This window comes from Argiope bruennichi, chromosome 6 (genome assembly GCF_947563725.1).
Source record: "Argiope bruennichi chromosome 6, qqArgBrue1.1, whole genome shotgun sequence".
NCBI classification, from domain to species: Eukaryota; Metazoa; Arthropoda; class Arachnida; order Araneae; family Araneidae; genus Argiope; species Argiope bruennichi.
The window spans coordinates 40,313,032-40,333,554 of record NC_079156.1 but is presented as its reverse complement, the minus strand read 5'-3'; the positions used below and the strand labels follow the sequence as shown (position 1 = coordinate 40,333,554).

At 30.0% G+C, this 20,523-nt stretch overlaps 1 protein-coding gene across 2 annotated transcripts; it reads right to left on the bottom strand.

Moving 5' to 3' along the window:
* Positions 1-20,233, bottom strand: LOC129971456 (transcription factor E2F5-like). 2 transcript variants are annotated; one of them, XM_056085235.1, is made up of 9 exons: positions 20,095-20,233; positions 11,856-11,965; positions 10,484-10,754; positions 10,040-10,144; positions 8,938-9,195; positions 3,968-4,124; positions 2,840-2,929; positions 2,659-2,706; positions 1-1,869 (listed from the first exon to the last, which is right to left on the bottom strand). In XM_056085235.1, exons 1-9 carry the CDS (start codon positions 20,203-20,205, stop codon positions 1,757-1,759), a joined length of 1,263 nt encoding a protein of 420 aa, XP_055941210.1. In that variant the 5' UTR covers positions 20,206-20,233; the 3' UTR covers positions 1-1,756. The 2 variants fall into 2 exon arrangements, with proteins under 2 accessions (XP_055941210.1, XP_055941211.1); XM_056085236.1 differs by having other exon boundaries at positions 2,840-2,926.
* Positions 20,234-20,523: the final 290 nt, after the last annotated feature.

The following is a 20,523-nucleotide window of genomic DNA, read 5'->3' as shown; positions in this document are numbered from 1 at the left end:
TCATAGGAACAGATACTTTATTAACGATATGAATGAGTCATTCTAAACTCAAAATAATAAACATCTCAATAAAAACACTATAAACTTTAAAGTAACACAAAATTATACATTTTGATGCATATAAAAACAATATTAACATATAATACATAATGAATGAAATAAAATTCAAATGATGCATGAAAATAATTCCATTTTGTTTCTTTATCAAAAATACCGGATTTTAAAAGAATTTCTTTGCAACAAAACATAATGAACGATTTTTTTCCCTCCTCACAGCAACTCATGCATTCAAAATAGTTGAGAAGAGACTGATGCTTAAATGCAATAAATTTTTTTTTTCTTACACGAAAATCAACATTAATTGCATACAGAGATGCAGTTTTTAGATAACTTACAACTATGAATCAGACTAGCTTGCAACAGATTATTAACTGGATCATTTGAATTTGTACAAGTGGTTGGTTGTTAAGAAAATAAGTAAATGCTTCATTAAGCAGATGCAATGTCTGTAAGTGTACAAAGATTAACATTTAATCAATCTATTTACAATGAAAACAACACCATGCACATGAAATAGATCATTTCATAACTTTTATTTATCTTTAAAGACTAACATTTTAGGAGATATTGCAATCAATTATGAGAAATTGGGGGGGGGGAGCCCCATGAAAGTTATTTGAAAAAATAAGGAACTGAAACTTATTTAAATGACATTTAAATTGGGGGGGGAGAAAAACTGATATGATGAATATAACAAAGAATTAAAATTATCAATTTTAAGGTACACAAATTCATTAATATTTTCAACTGTTTCTGCACTGTAATGAAGTTGGAAGATAGTTGAAAATAATGATTAGTAACAAATTAAAGAAAAAATGACACATAATAGCAGAAAATAAATTTAAAACAAAGACATTGTTCAAATATACAAGATTAAGAGAATAATATATCTCTGTGTGTCAACTTGAAAATTAAAGTTATTAATTCTGTATCTAAAATTTATTACTTGGGGAAAAAAAAAAGTACACTTAAGACATCCATCAAACTGATAAAAGAAAAATTAAGTACAGATGTATTCCCACATCCTTTTAGAAAAAGTTATAATATATTCCACTTATAAAGTTATATTGTTAAAAATGATTTTAACTGTTATTTCATATTATTAGCATACTATAAAACAAGTTCTTTTAATGCTAACAAATAAAATAAAACTAACTAGCATATAATAACAACAACATCAAAGGCTTGTCAGTTGTATAGTTTTACACTGTATACATAAAAGAAAAAATTTTGTTAAATACTTTCACAATGCAAGCCTCATATATGCATTTTCAAAAAACGGAAAAGAAGTACCACAGTAACTTTTGCAACAAGAATAATTCTTTGATTTCTAAATAAAATTGAGAAATAATATCATTGAATGTATAATAATTTTATTTAATAATTAACTATCACATGAAATATCATGTTTCATTAAAAAAAAAAATATGTACTCTGTACATAAATAATTTCCGATCAATTTCACAATAGAGCAAATTTCAAAAACCTCCCGGTAAAAATAAAATAAAAATCAATTCCACTTCCAGAAACTTGCTAAAAAAGGAGAAAAAAAAAAAAAAGATGCTGGTATGAAATAAATAGATATGCACAATATTTTTTTATAAAATTCTTATTGCAGAAGTATAATTTCTTCTTTCCAATATTTACATCTTTAGGAGCCTGTACAACTGTACAATATACATAACGCACTGTATGCTTATGCAATGAGAGGTATGTCAAAGAGATCATACATTCCTTCTGTTTCATCCAGATTAAAAAAGTAATCTCTTGCACCTGGAGGTGGACTTAACCTCAGAAGTGGTGAGAAAGCTGGAAAAATTAATGAAAAATCTTTTAATTGCAATACATTTGATATATTCTTATAAATTATAAAGATAATAAATAAAAGTTTTTCATATATGAATAATATACTTCAGAATGGAAATATTGTATTTTAAATTTAGTATAGAAAATAATTTACCAGTTGTGTCGATATATATATAACTTGGAAACCATTAAGTAATGGAATTTATTACAGTTCATCAGGCTGATACAATCCATGTTTGTAATGGAATTTATTACAGTTCATCAGGCTGATACAATCCATGTTTTCAAAAAGTACAGAATAGAAATCAATAAAGTCAAAACAATAAGAACCATCTTGTCCAAGATGACTGGTGGTTATCTCTCTCTCACTTACACACAAAGAGAAAGAGAGTTAATTTTTTTTTTTTTTTTTTTTTTTTTGTAAATTTTGCAAAAACGTATCTGTCACTAAAATAATTAAAATCTGACATTACAATTGTTCATTTTACATACCATAATTTGTAGGAGCATAACTGCACTACATATAATCCAATTCCATTAAAGTAAATATGGTTTACAAAAATCTTTATTTTAATGTAAACAATATATGCATATAACATACACACTAATCAAATTTCCACTTAATATTTTTAATTTTTTGAAACATATTTAATTTTCTTTTGAAAATTTTCAACTTTTTTTAAAGTATAATAAATGTTTTAAAAAATATTGAAATTCTCTATTTTTTTAATACAAAATTTCATAAGGCAATACATCAGTTTTTTAAAAGCTTAGTCTAAGTTTTATACTTACTCTCTTTTGAAATAAGATCATCCAGAAACTGCTCATTCAGTTTATCATCTGAAAAATAAATGAATTAAATAATTAGCTAAGTGATTTTCAATAGATTTAACAGATACTCCATGGCAAGACCCCTCAAATAATAAAAACCAGATACATTAATGAAATATTGAGCTAAAAATAGAAGACAAACCTGCAGAAGGGTTAAATAGTAGATCCCTGGAAATATCAAGCAAATTGTCTGCATCGTTTGCATCATTATTTGAAGTAGATGGAAGTGCTGCTAAAGAATCAGGGAGAAAAAGAGTACAATACAATTATCCAAAATTGAATAATTAATTACTTAAAATCAATTTCCTTCAAGACAGAAATTATTTCAGGAACCATTTTATTTACACATACTATAAAATCACATGCAAGTTTTCAGAAGTAAAAATATTTATTCTATGGACAAGTATTTAAATGTCTTAATTATAATTTATTCATATTAATCTTACAAATATGCTTTTGCGTCTAATCTGGGAAAAAAAAAAAAAAAAAAAAAAAAGATTACATTTTTTTCTCCTTACATAGTTCATAAACAAAAAAAAAAAAAGTAAAAAAGGAATTATATCGACAATTTACTTTTGATATGTTTTGGAAAGAATATCAATTGATTTACAAATAAATTTGAAGCAACATAAGCATTTTGCTTCACTTTTACTTTTGGAAGCTTTAAATCATTTAGTGTATTTATTTGTAGAAGCTCACAATAAATGAAATACACATTTTCCAGCATATTGTCAAAAAAATCTTAAGTTTAGCACAAAAATTAATTGAAGTAAAACTACCAAAAGCTCTTCTAACAAGTAACTTTGACTTAAAATAAAATACCCCCCCCCCCTAGAATTGAAAAAAGTTTTTTATAAATGATTAGTGGGAGTTTCAAGAGGGGAAGGCAACAAGGCTACTTTTATAATACCCTCTAGTTCTTTTTTAATTTTCATTTTCTATACTAATTTAGCTCCACTTTAAATTCAATATTCCCAAAAGGTATTACATCCCAGGCTATATATATTTTTATGACACTAGAATAAATGAATATTTATGAAATTCTGAAAAAATTTGTAGAGACACTTCAAATTCTAATACTTCAATTAATCCCAATATAAAATTTATTCAAAGATTTCTTTTACAATAATTTTAATCAGCTCTAGCTTTGTAGAACAACACATCAGACAACAAATGCTTTTAATGCATTGTTACACTTTTAAATTTAGTTTGGTTAAATCAGCATATTATTAAAACTATCACCAATTTAGAAATAATAATAAAATTTTACCATTTTGTGATGAATCAACAGAGTCTGATTTTGCTGCACCTTTTTTCCTTGTTACAGGTGAAAGCACAGTTAAAGGTTGAGGAGGACCTTTCCTGGGAGATTGCCGCGTTGCCATTCGACCTGATGCTGCCGCCGCTGCTGCACTTTCTTCTGCTGCCTAAGGCAATTAGAAAAATAAATAAATAAAAAATAAATTAGAAAAATAAATGTCAAGTGTCCTGTATAAGAAGTGCTGAAATTAAATTACTATTACTCAATAAGAATTTCAAACAAAGAAAAATACTAAATGAATGAGAAGGGAAAAGTATGTAAAAAAAAAAGTAGTAATTTACAACTGTTATCATTGCAAACTGAAAAGAAAATCAAATAAAACTTCCGCATGTATATTTTTGCAGTTATGCAAAGGGAAAATTATGCAAAAAAGGAAAATGATATTATAAATATATACATATATAATATAAAATTTAATTTAGCCACATAAGATTCTATTTTGAAGTTATATGAAAGCATTTTTGAGTCAGAACTTGGAATTTTAAACGTTGATTAAATGATGAGAACAAAATTTGTTCAGTTGACCTATTCAAATTTCCATTCCACACCAGCATAAAACCATAATAAGATTTTATGAGCATGAGGGTCGTATATTTGGTGAATCTTTCACAGAAAGGGAATCAACATGCGAGTCTTTGATCCGGATATGGAAATCTTAATATATATAAATTACGTGTCACGTTGTTTGTCCGCGATGGACTCCTAAACTACTTAACCGATTTTAATCAAATTTGCACACCGTGTACAGTTTGATCTAACTTAAAAGATAGGATAGCCCTTTTTCTGAATCTTTAATTATTAATTAAAAACTAACTTTTCCGCCAAAAAATTTTTTTCATTTTCCCCACCGCCAAATCAGTACGGCTTCAGTTTTTTTCCCCCAACAGTCACGAGGCTAGGCTTAAGATTTTTCGGCTGAATATTTGAAACGATTCTATTTATTTTCTTAATGTTTGATGCATTTAAAATTAAACATTGTTAATGAATCGATCTTTCAAATTCATTCTTAAGTACTTTTGAATTAAAATAAAACCGAATAAAGGAAATTAAAAATTTCTAATCTGCATAGCGTTACCCCAACTGGCATAGAAAAACTCACACATTTGCGTTATGTTTCGAATCCAAATGTTCGAATTATTTATAATCCTATCCCAAAACGTTTCTCAGGAATAAGATATCATTTTCCACAATTATTTTTTAATGCATACAATAAATTTCATACGTTGCAACGGATAAAGTATCACGATCTTATGTTTGAATTTTGTATTACTGTGCACGGTGGCAATTCTCAGAAATAAGATATTTTATTTGAAAATGATTAATTACAAACTTTTTAACGGATCACTGATTAATATCACATCTAAAATTCTGCTTTTTTTTTTAAATTATAAAGAAGTTTGGAAAAATACTTGGAGATGCACACGGATAATTATTACTTTTCGTTTTGAATGAATTCCGATTCTTTATCTGACTATTTACTAAGAAAAATGTTGTACGGCAATAACATTTGTTACCTTCGTTGAATTTTCAATTAAATGATTTTATTCTTTTGTTAAGGATATCGTAAAAAAGGTAAGTGAACAAGCCAATAATAAGTTCCTCTAATCGGTTAGTAAAAAAAATATTAACTCATTTGATGCTAAATGAAGTTTAATCTTTTTTTATATAAATTATTGAAGATATGATAAAGAATGGTTACAATAATCGTTTCAGTTTTTCATTTCTTTATTAATAAACTGCATGTACGTATCAAGTTATGTCAGCTATCATTCACTTCAGCTACAATGCTTATCATTATTTAATAAATGTTTCTGAAACCGATTTCATTTTGTAAATGAATTTGGAATTATTGCAACAGACAAATGTATCAATGACGGAATAAATCTCATGGCAACTTCATCTGTGGAATATAGAACTTTTTTTTTTTTTTTAAAAACTTTTCTTTAAGCTGAGGAAGCCAGAATCTGTATCACTGAAGTTAGAGGATTTATTATACATCATAAAGAGTTTATACTAAGAAGGAACAAATTATTTGTTCATTATTTGACAGTCACAATTATCTGTTAGCTCCAAGCGATTCTAACAGATGGCGATATCTGTTGACTGGATTCAGTAAGTATTCTAACAGATGGCGCTGTGTTAAAAGTACCAACGTTTCACATAAGCTACAATTTAATGGCATAACCACCACGTGTTGCTGAGGCTAAAGTATAAGTTAAATTTATTTCGTAGTAAACGCAATACAATGAAATTCAATTGTTCTTACTTTTTCAATTTTTGGTATTAGCATAGCCGACCACGTGTTATTTAGACTGAAGTATGAATTGAATTCATATTATAGTAAAAGTAATAACAGTGGAATTCTTCTTGCTTTTTAATTATTAGTGCTTCATTGTTCAACAATCTTTAATTAAAATATATACATGTAAGTATTATCACATAGTTATATTATTATATATTTACTATACATCAAATCACACTGTATGATATATGTATTTTGATGGTTATGGGGTACTTAAGGCTTCAGGATCAAAAGTTAATTAATATATATATATATATGAAAAAGTGGTACAAAGCTTCTCACACTTTTTCAATAATTGTACAAATATTTTTTATTATCATCGTTGATTTGCATCGTCAGGCATTGCGGCTACTTTGCTAGATGGTGGGCGAACGGCACATTCAACATTCAAGCTGCCTTTGGACATTCATAATAAACCAAACGCAATATGTAACATTAAAAAGAATAGTGGAATAGCTGCAGTGTTGCGGAAGAGTTCAAATATAATTTGGGATGAGTGCACAATGGCTCACAAATATTCACTCGAAGCATTGCATAGAACTATGCAAGATTTAAACGGCAATAATAAACTTTTCGGTGGTGTTATCTTACTTTTGTCTGGTGATTTCCGTCAGACCTTACCGGTTATACCTCACTCTACTTTCGTGGATGAGGTTAATGCATGTTTAAAACAATCATTCTTATGGCGAAGTCTTCGATTGGCCATAAACATACGCGTACAATTGCAAAATGATCCATCAGCACAACTATTTTCTGAACAATTATTAGATATTGGGAACGGTAAAATAGAACTGCAACCAAATACGCAATGCATTAAACTGCCAGACAATTTCTGCACTGTTCTTCAGGGAAAAAATGAATCGATTCAGAGTATTTTTCCGGATATACAGAGTAATTACTTGAATCATAACTGGCTCAGTGATCGGGCTATTTTGGCAGCCAAAAATGTTGATGTTGACAAAATTAACTTCCAAATACAACAGTTGTTACCAGGCGATCTGATGTCTTTTAAATCAATCGATACTGTTGTTGATGAAAATGATAGTGTAAATTTTCCAATTGAATTTTTAAATTAACTAGATATACCTGGAATGCCACCACATAACCTTCGATTAAAGATTGGTTCACCTATTAATCTCCTGCGTAATTTGAATCCACCTCGATTATGCAACGGTACGCGTTTGGTCATCAAAAAGATAACCGGAAATATACTTGAAGCTATCATTTTAACCGGAAAGTTTAAAGGAGAAGTGGTCCTGTTACCACGTGTTCCGATGATACCATCAAAATCTACGATACTCTTCAAAAGGTTACAGTTTCCAATTCGTTTAGCTTTTGCCATGTCTATAAATAAGTCTCAAGGCCAAACAATGTCCATTTGTGGTTTAGATTTGGAAAATCCATGTTTTTCTCATGGGCAACTATATGTTGCATGTTCACATGTAGGAAAACCATCAAATCTATTTATGTTAGCTAAAGACAGGTTAACCAAAAATATTGTGCACCGATTAGGTCTAAATTAAATTGAAATTAAAAGTATTTATAATTCAAAATAATAAACATTATTGTCAAAGATTTAAAACTATATGCCCTACCTACCTCATTTATAAGTTTAAGTGTTACGTGTTTTTTACTAACAACTTTGCAATGTACTAATTCATTACAAACTTGAATACAAAAAATAAAGAAATTTAAATTTTTTTTTTTGTATTGATTTTTGCTCAATATCAACGGTAGTAGAAAATCAATCATGGAGGTCCAGATGTTTTTTTACAAATGGCATCTGTGTAAAAAAGCATGGTGGTCCCCATGACTGGTGTTCTCCTACCGTTTCCCTTGAATAGTTTACTACTATGTAATATAACAAAAACCTTAGCCACAGAAACGCGTGGCCGGGTCTGCTAGTATATATATATATTAGTCCAGGCATTCATCAAGTTCTACATTCAATTGTTATGATAGGGAGTGTAATTCTTGAAGTATGATCCATTTGTTTAGTATTAATCTCAACCAGGCTTTCCCCAAGGGCATGCAAGATATTTGAGTAATCCATTTAGTAGAGGCCTGTTTTTTGAGCCATTAACAGTTACATGTTTGTACATATAGGATCTTGGTCGGAATGCAATGACCACAAAAATAAAAAAATAATCTTCGACCTGATAAGAATTCGGAAGCTTCACCATGAGGTTTCGTTAAATTATCTTTGGTTTGGCAGTGACTGACGAATTGTGAAGTTCATGTAGAAAATTCTCTCAACGGAAATAAATGAAGAACAGGTAGGAGAATTTTCTATATCACTTTGCATGCAAGCATTTATTTTACAATTTGTATACCTGAAAATGAATTTTTCAAGAAAAAAGAAACTGTTTCAATGTGTGTATCTTAGAAATTTTTGTTTTGAAGAAATATTAGCATTTGTTCTTAGAAAAATATAGGCTTAAATGTCTCTACATATATATATAATATTGGAAAAAACGTTTGTTCCCAATTTTTCACGGCGTTTAGTTTGCTACTGTACATCAAATAAAAAATGAGGCTGGAGGTAGAAATTCAAACTTACCACATTAATATATGCTATTAATTATCAATTTAAAATGGAAAGGAAAGAAAAATATACCTCAAGTTCTCTCCTTTTCTGTAAAGATCGACTGCCACTCATGACTGCAGCAATGGTCCGTTTCACCCCAATGGATGCCTGTCTTGTTTGTCTACTGGAAGTTCTAGCAGGGCTTACAATAGGCTTAGCAACTGGTGGTTCTTCTTTTTTCATTTCCACAATGGGAGGTGGAACAACTTTTGGGGGAGTCTCTGGTTTAGGAATTTCCAGTATTGGAACAGGAGGGAGTTGTACCATTGGTTCAGCAGCTGGAGGCTCCTTCATTTAAAATATATAAATAAAGATTAATAATAAAAAAAGTGAGGACTAATTTAATACATCTCACACTTATTGATGCAATTCAAATCTAACAATCAGGATTAAAATGAAAAATCTCACGATTATATTAACCAGTTTTATAAATTCTTGTTTCACAATTGGTCATAAATAAAATTCAGCATTTAACAGATGGAGCTATTCAAATAAATTTTAGAGCATAATCAATTGGCTTATTTAGTTAAATCAATGCCTCACTTTGAATCTGCAAGGTTTTTTGAGGCACAGATATAATTTATAGTGAGATAAATAGAATATAATCCCACTTTCAACACCAATGTAAAAGAATCCGATTTACAACAATGGATTTAATGAGAACTAGGCCTACAATACAGTCAATTTTTGATGAGAATTAGGTTTTATACCACATGAACTTCTAATTCTATAAGTGAAAATCATCACAGGCAATCAAAACTCAAACAAACTTGGAGGAGGAACTCTAAGGATAATTTAAAATTTCTTAGTATTAAATGCAGTTTATTTACATTAATGAATATATATATTGTTTCAAAATTTTAAATGAATTTACTACGCAAAGGAGCGATATGCAGTGATGTCAGCACATTTCTGTAATTGTTAGACCTCGAACAAGACTCCCATTAGATGTATATTCTTTCAGTTCCTTTTTCTTTTTACTAGTTAGTTTGGGCCATACCATTTTATTTTAATACAAGACTTATGCATTGTAAAAGACCTGAATTTATCTTATTACTAAATGTAAATGCATTTCCATATTTCAGAATTGACAACTAACTAAGATTATTTTATTATAAGATAACTTTCTTACCTTTGGAATAGGCTGTGCAGAATCTTTATTTAGCAGAAGTACATTTATAGGTCCAGTAGAAGAAGACATATGAAGCTCAAACTTATTTCGGGAATCAAGTTCATCCTGTTTAAATTTTAAACAAATCAATAAAAATATGCTTACAAATTATATTATAAATAAGCTTTTAAAATTGAAGCAAATATTACAGGCTAAAAATCAAAACTTAAAATAAAGGATAAATGTAGAACATATTAGTTTTAAACCTCGCACTGTTTAATGTATAACTGAAAACTTCATAATCCAAACTAGCATTAATTAAAATAATTTCATGTATAAAAATTCTAATCACAAATAATTGAAATTTTTTTTAAAACTTTATTTTTAACAATTTTTATTTTTGGATAAGTAACATTTTTATGAAACAAAAATTATACTTTTAATTAGGAAAAGAAACAAACCTACCTGTTCCATTGCATTTACAGACAACTGAGTACCAATAGGTGCTTCAACAGCAATCATTGTATCACCATCAAAAGCATTACAGATATCTTCATACAATACATATGAAAGATCTGCATTTTCCGGTTCATCCCGTATATTGCAAATGCTCTGCATTATCCATTGTTCATGTAGCTCCAGTTCTTTTTCTTTTTGATCCAGGAATTCTAACTCTTTCTTTAAAACAACGAGCCTGTCTGATATTTCTCTGGTATTGCAACCTGGTCCAGCACCTCTAAAATTATCAAAAATAATAATAATTTTAAGGTACTCATTTTATAAAAGACTTTACTCATTCTAATTCTTATTTATACAAAATATGACTTAATGTAGTTTTCTTCAACCAAAAATATTTATTTTAGAATAACATTTGGGCTGTGACTTCCAGTGGAATAGCAATTCACATTGTTTAAAAAATATTTTTAAATACACAATGCTACAAAAATAATTCAGGTTAAAAAATTTTTTTTAGCAGTACTTATAAAAAGATTTTAAAACAATTTTTAAAATGATCATTAATTAATATTTAAAATTTTTTAGAGTTACAATAACATTTTTTCACACAGAAATGGTTTTGTAATGACCTTTCTGTACAAAATGTCAGGTAGCTAAGAATTCCATTCTTGGTTCTTGCATTCATTCAACAACAAATTTAAAAATAACCCCTTTAAATGCCAAATAATTTTTGAAATGTTAAATCACATGCCAGTGAGCTTAGTCAAATTTCTTTCAAAGAAGGGGAGGGGAGGAAGATTAAGATTTGCTAATTTATATTAAGTGAATTCAGCATTAACATTTATATATTACATGACAAATATCTACAAAATAAAATATTTCAGTTAGAAAAGCAAACATTATTAACCATCATACAAACATGTATTGATAAAAACCAAATGCACAAATTTTAATGCAAGAATAAAAAAATAATGTAAATTTCACACAATTTGTCGAATTTGGTTAATTATTTGTTTACTAAATCAGTACTTTAAAAAAATCATAAGTTTAATTTAAGTTCAACTAGCATCTTATTTTGAAACTAAATGAGGATAATTTTAAAATTGCAATCACATGATAAGGACATCAAACTCAAAAATTTATCCTCCATACATTCAAGTTCCAACAATGTGAGGTTGTTTGATTATGAATCATAAATATAAAATGCAACTTCATTAATACAGAAGATCAAGTTTTGCATTTGAAATTGTATCACAAAAAATTTAGAACTATGGAAAAGTACGAAAGAGGGAGAGAGAGTTTATCTACATCCAGCTCAAATTATTTTGTTGAAGCAATGATAAAATGTTTACTTTATATTAAAAAAAAATATTTGACTCACTTCCATTGTATACTGTTTTTTGATTTTTTCTCAATCAAACCAATGCCTTCCAAAACATTTGTTATATCATAAATTCTCCTTTTCTGACGAACAGCAAGAGTGTCTGCGGCCTGCAAAGAAAGATAACTCTGAATTAAGCTGCTAAAAAATAACAATATGGGAAGGGAATTTTCATTTAATTTTTAAACATTACTGCAACTTCAACAAAGAAAACAACAACATATATATGAATCTGCTTTTCTTTCATGAATTATTAAACATACATAATAAACCTAAATCAAACATAATTTATGTAAACATAAATCTTAATAATTAAAAGCTAACAATTTTCAAATTTAAAAAATTATAATTATTTTTCTTGATACTTTTGGCAGCTTTTGATAAACATCATCTTTTCTGAGAAATTCATTGAGTTAGCACAGCTGCTAACAAATGCTCACCAGTGTATGCAACTGCAGTAACCTTAACTCGTAAAATTACTACATGTATTATGACATAGTTATTGTGATTATTTTAATAGAAAATTACCTTAAGAGATAAAACTGCTTGTAACACAGTTTTCTTTTAAAAAATAGAGTAAATTTTATATAGAAAATAATTTGAAAATGGCTAAATATACACAAAAACATCATGCATGTGCAGGAAAACATGAGAGTTACAGTTACAGGTATTAAAGTCACATTAAATGCTGATGTAGTAGAAATTGGAAAGGATCAATATAGAACAATACTGTATTGAAACTTTAATAAACAGAACAAATTGTGCATAAATAAAAACACATGTTCAACAAAAGTTATAATCACACAGTTAGAATTTTTATATGGCTTGTCAAATATGGTAGCCCAATTCCTTTTTTGTTGCAAATCACAACTCTCGTTTTAAGAATGAAAACTCATTCACTACAGAAATTTTCTTAAGTCCTAAAAGAAGATGAATTAATATTTTAAAAATGATCTACATTTTAGACATTAAGAGATAACAGTTGTCATATCTTTTTAAGTTTTTGATCATTTTCCTAAATTTTTCTAAAACCAGCAATATTTTCTTGAATTCAATTTCAGTGCAATACTGAAACTAGTACAGGTTCATATGATTTGACAAAAACATTTCAATTACAAGATGGCTTGAAACCTATAGCAATTTTGTTTTATATACAAGAAAGTTTGATTTAGTGGAAAGTTTGGCCATCATCATAATAAAATGGAAGTTTGTTTGAAAAGGGTTTGAAACCTGATTTTATAATTTTTTGGCGGGAGGTGAAAAATACAAATGAATGGATTCTTGATATATTTCTGGAGGATCAACAATAAAAAATATTACCACTTACCTCAGTGCTGTTAAAAAGTAATACAAACCACAAATCAAAGGCTCCAATTACTTTCCTGTGATTTTTATTTTTATATATTTCTCATATTTTAATTGAAACTTCTCATCACAAACATTGCAAGAAATTTTAACTTAAGTTATTACTTTGATAATTTTATCTAAGTTTGTTTAAATTTTAACATTTTACCTTAACTGTTTGGAATTTGACATTTTTTTTTTCTTCTGCTTTCAAAAATTTTTTTCAATGGTAGTTGCTTGAGCAATCAGTGTATTTTGTAACTGGCCATTGATGAGCAGATCATTGATGAGTTAATATTTACCACAATTTAGCAAACAGAATACCATACCACAAATGAGAACAGAAACACCAGAAAACAGATTTTACTCCTAACTCATCATTTTACAGATTTAGCTATTGTAGAATTGGGTACATGGTTGCAATGAAGCTAAGTTCTAGCTTTCTGAATGCACCAATCTTTTCTTGGATTTCTTATTATGTTAGTTAGGCTAGGTTTTTTTTACGACTTAACAAGTGCCTGGTACCCAATTCTCTTGTTTTACCAAATAGAGAATACCACATTTAAACAAAGTTTAGATAAGTAATTAAAGGAATAAGCAGATTACACAATAAATATATTTGGTTTAGATAAATGAATAACATATTGTTTATAATAGTGAATTCAATTTGGTTGTCACATGTAATTAGTTATATCACATTATTTACAGCAACCATTTATATATATATATATATATACTAGCTGACCCGGCAAACATTGTTCCGCCATATAAATTATTTCTAGTGAATATTTTGGTTGTTAATTAAAAAATAACGAATGCATTGTGTGGGGGGGATGGGATCTATGATAGAAAGAGGAATGGAGTGCTGTAGACAATGATCGCTGATTAAAAACAAACAAACATTCATTTTCTTAATACAATGTATTTCATTAATGTAATGAACATATACATTGTTTGATCTCTTAAAAATTAAACGTAAAGTGAAAAAAGTAATATTTTTTTATCTTAAAGTATAAAAAATAAAATAAAGAAAATCAATATTCATTTCGAAGAGCAACTGAGTGTACAATAATTTTTGTCAGTCCGTATTTGCCAACACAAATCGGCTCAATGATTTGCCCATGCGAGAACATGCCATGTATAATTGTCTGTGTGAAAAACATGGTGTGTCCAAATCTAAGCTGCAAATAGACATCAACTTATTGATTGTCATGGCAAATGCCAATCTAATAGGAAATTGAACGTGTTTGAATTCAATTGGCACGTCTGTGAGAATCATTGAAATTCATGGCAGAAAACATTTTCGGCTCAGAATTTGGCATTCAAAGTGATGGCTTCGATAATGTTTTGCATCATTTTTTAAATCCCTTACCAGCCGAGGATAACTTGCGAGGTTTGGTCCCCAGTGCCACATATATAGTTGCGAGATGTATATATATGCCAGGGGCAGTTAACACATTGACTTAGCGAGACGTATATATACGACCGTGGCAGGCAAGGTGTTAATGACCAATCACGTACCATTGCTATTCGAAGTAAAATAACTGGAGATCCAACTTTCAATCGTAGAAGGTGTGGTGACATGTCTGGCAAATCCAGTGAATTGAAAAACTTTGTTGGATAATTTACAGCTTCATTAGCATCGCAAACTGTATTGATCGATTTGTAGGATACTAAGTCGTCTGGCAACGACTGCTGTATCTTGAAGCAATTGAATGTACGATATTTTTTCTCAGTCCATCTTTAGCCAACACAAATAAGCTCGATAGTTTGCCCACGCGAGAACATGCCAAGTGTTAAAAACATGGTTGCCCAAACCTAAGCCGCAAACAGACATCGTTTGGCACTGCGACTTATTGATTGTCACTGCGAATGCGAATCTAATAGGTAATGGAACGCGTTTGAATTCGATTGGCACGTCTGTGAGAATTATTGGAATTCGTGGCAGCAAAACATTTTCGGCTCGGAATTTACCATTCAAAATGGTGGCTTCGATAACGTTTTTCATCAATTTTTTAATGAACAATCGCATGTCATTGCACAGCCGATTCAAATTCCGAAGTAAAATAACCGGAGATCCAACTTACAGTCGTAGAAGGTGTAGTGACATGCCTGACAAATCTAGTGAGTTCAAAAACTCTGTTGGATAATTTACAGCTTCGTTAGCATCGCAAACTGTATCGATCCATTTGTATGATACCAAATCGCCTGGCAACGACTGCTGTATCTTGAAGTCTAAATCATCAACGTCCACATTTTTTGCTCCAAAATGGCTCTTTCTGCCAGCCATGCATATTTTTTGTATTCAATGCATACATTGGGAAATATGCGGTCAATGAGAGCATTTTGCCAATCAAGGATAGTGCAGAAATTAGTGGGCAATTTTATGCATCCAGTGTTTTCATAGACAGCAATTTTTCCATCACCGATATCTAACAATTGGTTCAAGAATGTGTCAGCAGATGGATCTTGTAGCATTTGGATGAGCATGTTTATTTTTAGCTGGACTTTTTCAACGTTACGCCACAGTGGCGATGATTTCAAGCGAGCTTTATCTCATCAGCATACGTTAAACAATGGGAAGTGTTTGTCTGAAATTACCTGAAAAGAGTAGCAGAATGCTACTGAATCGTTTGTTGTTGTTTTTTATATCTTTGAGTGTATTGTTCAATGCCTTAAGAGAATGTTTCTTTGCCATAGTGCATTCATCCCAGATGATAATTTAGTATTTTTTCAATACTGCGGCCACAGACGATTGTTATTTTATGTTGCGTCTGGGTTATTTTGAATATTCAGTGGCAGCTTAAATGCTGAATGAGCTGTTCTGTCTCCATCCAATAAAGTTGCTACAATGCCAGATGATGCAACCAGGGGTGTTTGTGGGACCCCAAAAAATCCCCTGAAACTTTTACGGACTTACTACCGGCATTTTGGAGTTTCGAGAAGGGGGGGGGAGAAATGAAAAATTACAATTATGAAGTATTGAATGACCTAATTATAAAAGTTCAATGAATTACTTTTTTTGCAAAATTAATAACCATAAATTTTCAAACATATAAACTACTACATTTTATGCAAATCTTTTAAATTACCTGAATTAATTCATTTAAAAAAAATTATCTAATTTCTGCTGCTTTTTTTTTTTCTTTTTTTTTCTGATGTTTGTGGGCTTGTCTTTCTTTTGTGGTGAACTTCATAATTGCAGGAAGGTTGACTTTTATTTTCCTCATTTACAGTTGAAGAAATTTCCTCGAGAACTGCACATGCAGAGGTAGAAGCAGTTTGCTTTTCTGCTAATGTAGAAGGTTTTTCAGAGACTTTTATAGGTGACTCATCTGCAATACATGTTTTTAAGTCCTCTTGATATGTTTTCCAACTTCTGTTCATATTCAGTAAGAGATCTTCGTGAATTGGATCAGTCATTGGATTTTTTTAGCCATATTTTTCACATGAGGTTTCTTTAGAAGCCATTAAATCATATTTAATAGTCTGCACTGCATCTAGGGAATCAATCTTAAGAGAGGTTCTATAGTCAGTGCCAAGTGTATCCATTAAGTTGAATGCACTTTCCACTAATGGGCCATGGAAGCAGCTAAGGCAGGCTTTGACCAATTTAGCCAATGTAGGATACTTATAATCATTTGTGAAATCATCTTTTAAATTAAAAACTTTAGACCAATATTTATCAATTGTACACTTGACTTGATTTCCACTTTCATCAGATGTGTAGAGCATTTCTTTGGTGATATCAATATCACTCTGGTGTAACCTTATTTCAGCTTCTACTTTTGACTTTTCATTATCACTAAAAATATGGGACATAAAAGATAATTTTTCAAAAGCTAATATTGTACTGGTTTTACCTCTTAGCTCTGGATCTAATGCTGTAAAACTAATTAGATATGAATTTTTAAGGGGTAATTTCTGTTTCATATGCTGAAATTTCAAAGTGAAATTCTCTTGCGTACATAAATAAAAAAATATTTCAATAAGCGAAACGAAAAATTCACACGTGCATCAATAAATGAAACGAAAATTTTACACAGCGGAGAAAAAAAAGTTGCGAAGCGATCAATGACAAATAGCTAATACGGCGAAAAATCCCCCTTCTCTACTTATTGGCGCCACGCCAGTAGAGATAAGACCTTTGAACCCAGAGTCACGTGATCGCACATCTGGTCGAACGAAGTCTCCCCCTTTTTTTTATGCCGCGCCTACTTGCCGAAAAGAATCCAGAAGAGAATGTCCGAGAACCGGGGGAATGAGTCATAACTCGCAATAAGGAAAGAACAAAAAAGAAGTTTTTTCCCCCTTTTCACGCATTATCACTGCCTTTGGAGAAAGAAAGGAAAAGTTTTCACCACACACACTGACCTTGCGTTTTCTGCTTTCAAAGCAAACAAAATTACCCAGATCAAAATAAATAATTCATTATTATTCCTACTTCCTTTTGAACGACGATCCCCGGAAATTCCGGGGATCGAAGTTCAAAATCCCCGGAATTCCGGGGTTTCCCCGGAGCACAAACACCCCTGTGCAACGGCCAATGCGATGCCATTATTAGACCGCATTTCGGTCAGAATTAGTGAAATAAAAAATGCTTTGCCAGTTCCACCTGGTGTATAAAAAAAACAAACAAAAAAAAAAACACCTTGTTCCGCTGAAACTGCCAGCATAATGCAGTTGTAAATGATTTTTTGTTCATGTGTCAGCAGCGAGACATTGCAACAATTGCTACCATTTCTGCAGTATCGTACTGCAGTTCCCGATTCATTTCAGTGTCCATTAAATCAGATACATTTCGGTGTGGAGAAATCATACCGAAACAAATGAGCGATAAATTGGCAATGACAATGTAAAGATCCTCGACAGCAATCAATGCTTCATTCTACATGTTGCTGAATGTAATAGTTAGATCGTTACACTTGTATGAATTGGACGAAATATATCGTCAGTCATTGAATCTTTGTGATTATCCCACAACGTGTCTGTTTATCCCAGAAACATGTAGTCAATACTATAGCGAATAAAATTTGTGTTGCTGCACAGCCCAATGCTGCTTCAGCAAGCATATCGTTGCAGTGATTATCGTCTTCGAACAAGCTGAGTGAAAGGCATGCATCTTTATATGTTGGATACTGTTGTCCATTCACTTTGCGTATATCATGGAATGACAATGGGCCAGTGACATTAACCAACAACAGTCGCACAACCTAATTACCCAGCATTATGAAATATACTTTACGGTCTATTCTCATACATATCAATACACATAAAAAATTTCACAAAAATCGGTCGAGCCGTTTCAGAGGAGTACGAACACAAACACGAGATTTTTATATATTGGATATTCAAGAAAGAGAATTCAATGCTTTGTGTAGCTAATTAATGGAGCTGCAAAATATGAATAGAAATGCTCCAGAGATTCTTATCATCAAAAAGAACTTTCAGTCTGAGGAAAAAAGATACAATAAATATTATTTTTTTAAACAGAAAACTTAATCCAGCGCAGAAACAGATGGCTTATCTATGGAAATTGATGTTCATATCTTTCAAAACAATCATTTTACAAAAATAGTCTTTGTATTATCTTAAGACTAAAAAAATTACTTCTTAAATCTTGAACTATTTCATTTATGTTGAATTTTCTCTTAATTTTAATATCTTCATTCATATGTAACAATATTTTTATTCATATGTAACAATATTTTTACATGCTACTATTAATCATCAAAACAATTTGCCAATTTTAACTCTTTCATAGGATTTTCAGTCCTTCATTAATTTCATAATATGTGCAATTTTAATTTTATGCAAGTTCATTATTCTATCAAATTAATTTTTTTTAAGTTATATAAAATAATAAGGTGAAATGTTTTAAAAAAATGCATTCCAAGAACCATTTACAAATGTAAAGAAGGTGAATAATGCAAGGCAGCTGGTTGATAAAACCAGTTGGTACAATATTAAATTATAGATGAATTGGATACATCAGCTGCAGTATTAATCAGGAAAACACAAAATACAATTAAGCATTTAATTTAATATGGCGAATGCAAATTTTCACAATCAAAACTGCTATTAAAATGGAGAGAAAGCATTTTAAAATGGATTTTAATGGCTTTGAAATATAAGTTTCATATTTAAAAATAAGAAAGAAAATATTTTTCTGAAATAGAATTTAATTTAATATCCGCTTTTAAAGTTTGAAAACTACTACTACCAAATGTCTTTCCGGATTAATGACAAAATACATAGAAAAATGTAAATACATATATAAATAATGGCATTTGAAGTATGATGCATTTCTGTCAAAATGTTATGCATCACAATGTCTTAACCAACAAATTCTATAAACAGAATTGTAAACGAACTTGTTGAAGACTAACTGTAACGGAGTTCTATTTCGAAACCTATCATAGGTATTAGATCACGTGTTTGGCTGTTTGTAAACATTTCATAACTTGCAGCTCTAATATTATGCGATACGGAAAATACAAAAGACATTTCTTACTTTTAGTACGTAACAGCATTCATTAATAAAGTATATTATAACCATATAATATAATTTCAATACAACATCGACTGCCAACAAGAATGATATCACAGGTTTAAAACTGGTTTTGGTTTGTAAATTTCCTTTTATTTAAAATGAATATTAATCAATATTCTATTTTCTTAATAGAATATAATTCATTAATAACTTCAACACAATAAAAATCAAAACTGTAATGACTTAAATCATAATAACATTCCAATCCGAAACTATTACTCTAAAGCGGCAATTTTGATTGTGCATAATTTAAACTGGCGCCATTAACTGCCTGTAACAGAAAATTTATTTTCTTCGTAAAAGGAATCATGAAATGAATTATCATGGATAATGAGTACTAACCACTTTAAGGTCCAAAACTCCATCTTTGGCTTCTTGAAGTAAAGAAACAAATTTTGTAGTTAATAATCCCAAACTTTTTTCGTGTCGACTGGGCATACCAATGTCAGCCATTTTCGATGAAAATGTATAATATAAACATTGCCAGATGCAAACTGCAAATTCTCAAAATTGGTTTTGAAACTGACTTTATTGGCTTAAACTTGCACTGCCAAAATAATTTTTAATTTTTTGAAAACAACAAAATGACAGTGTCAACTAATGCTTCCAAAAAGTTCATCAATAAATTCATTCAATCAATTAAGTGACAAAAATATTTGTTTCTTTTTTTGTTAAACTGGTGAATAGCAGGAGTTTTATATTTTTCAGGCCTTTTTATCAAACTAAATTTTCAAAACTTATAATTGCTTGTGCTTTCAAAATATTAAACCT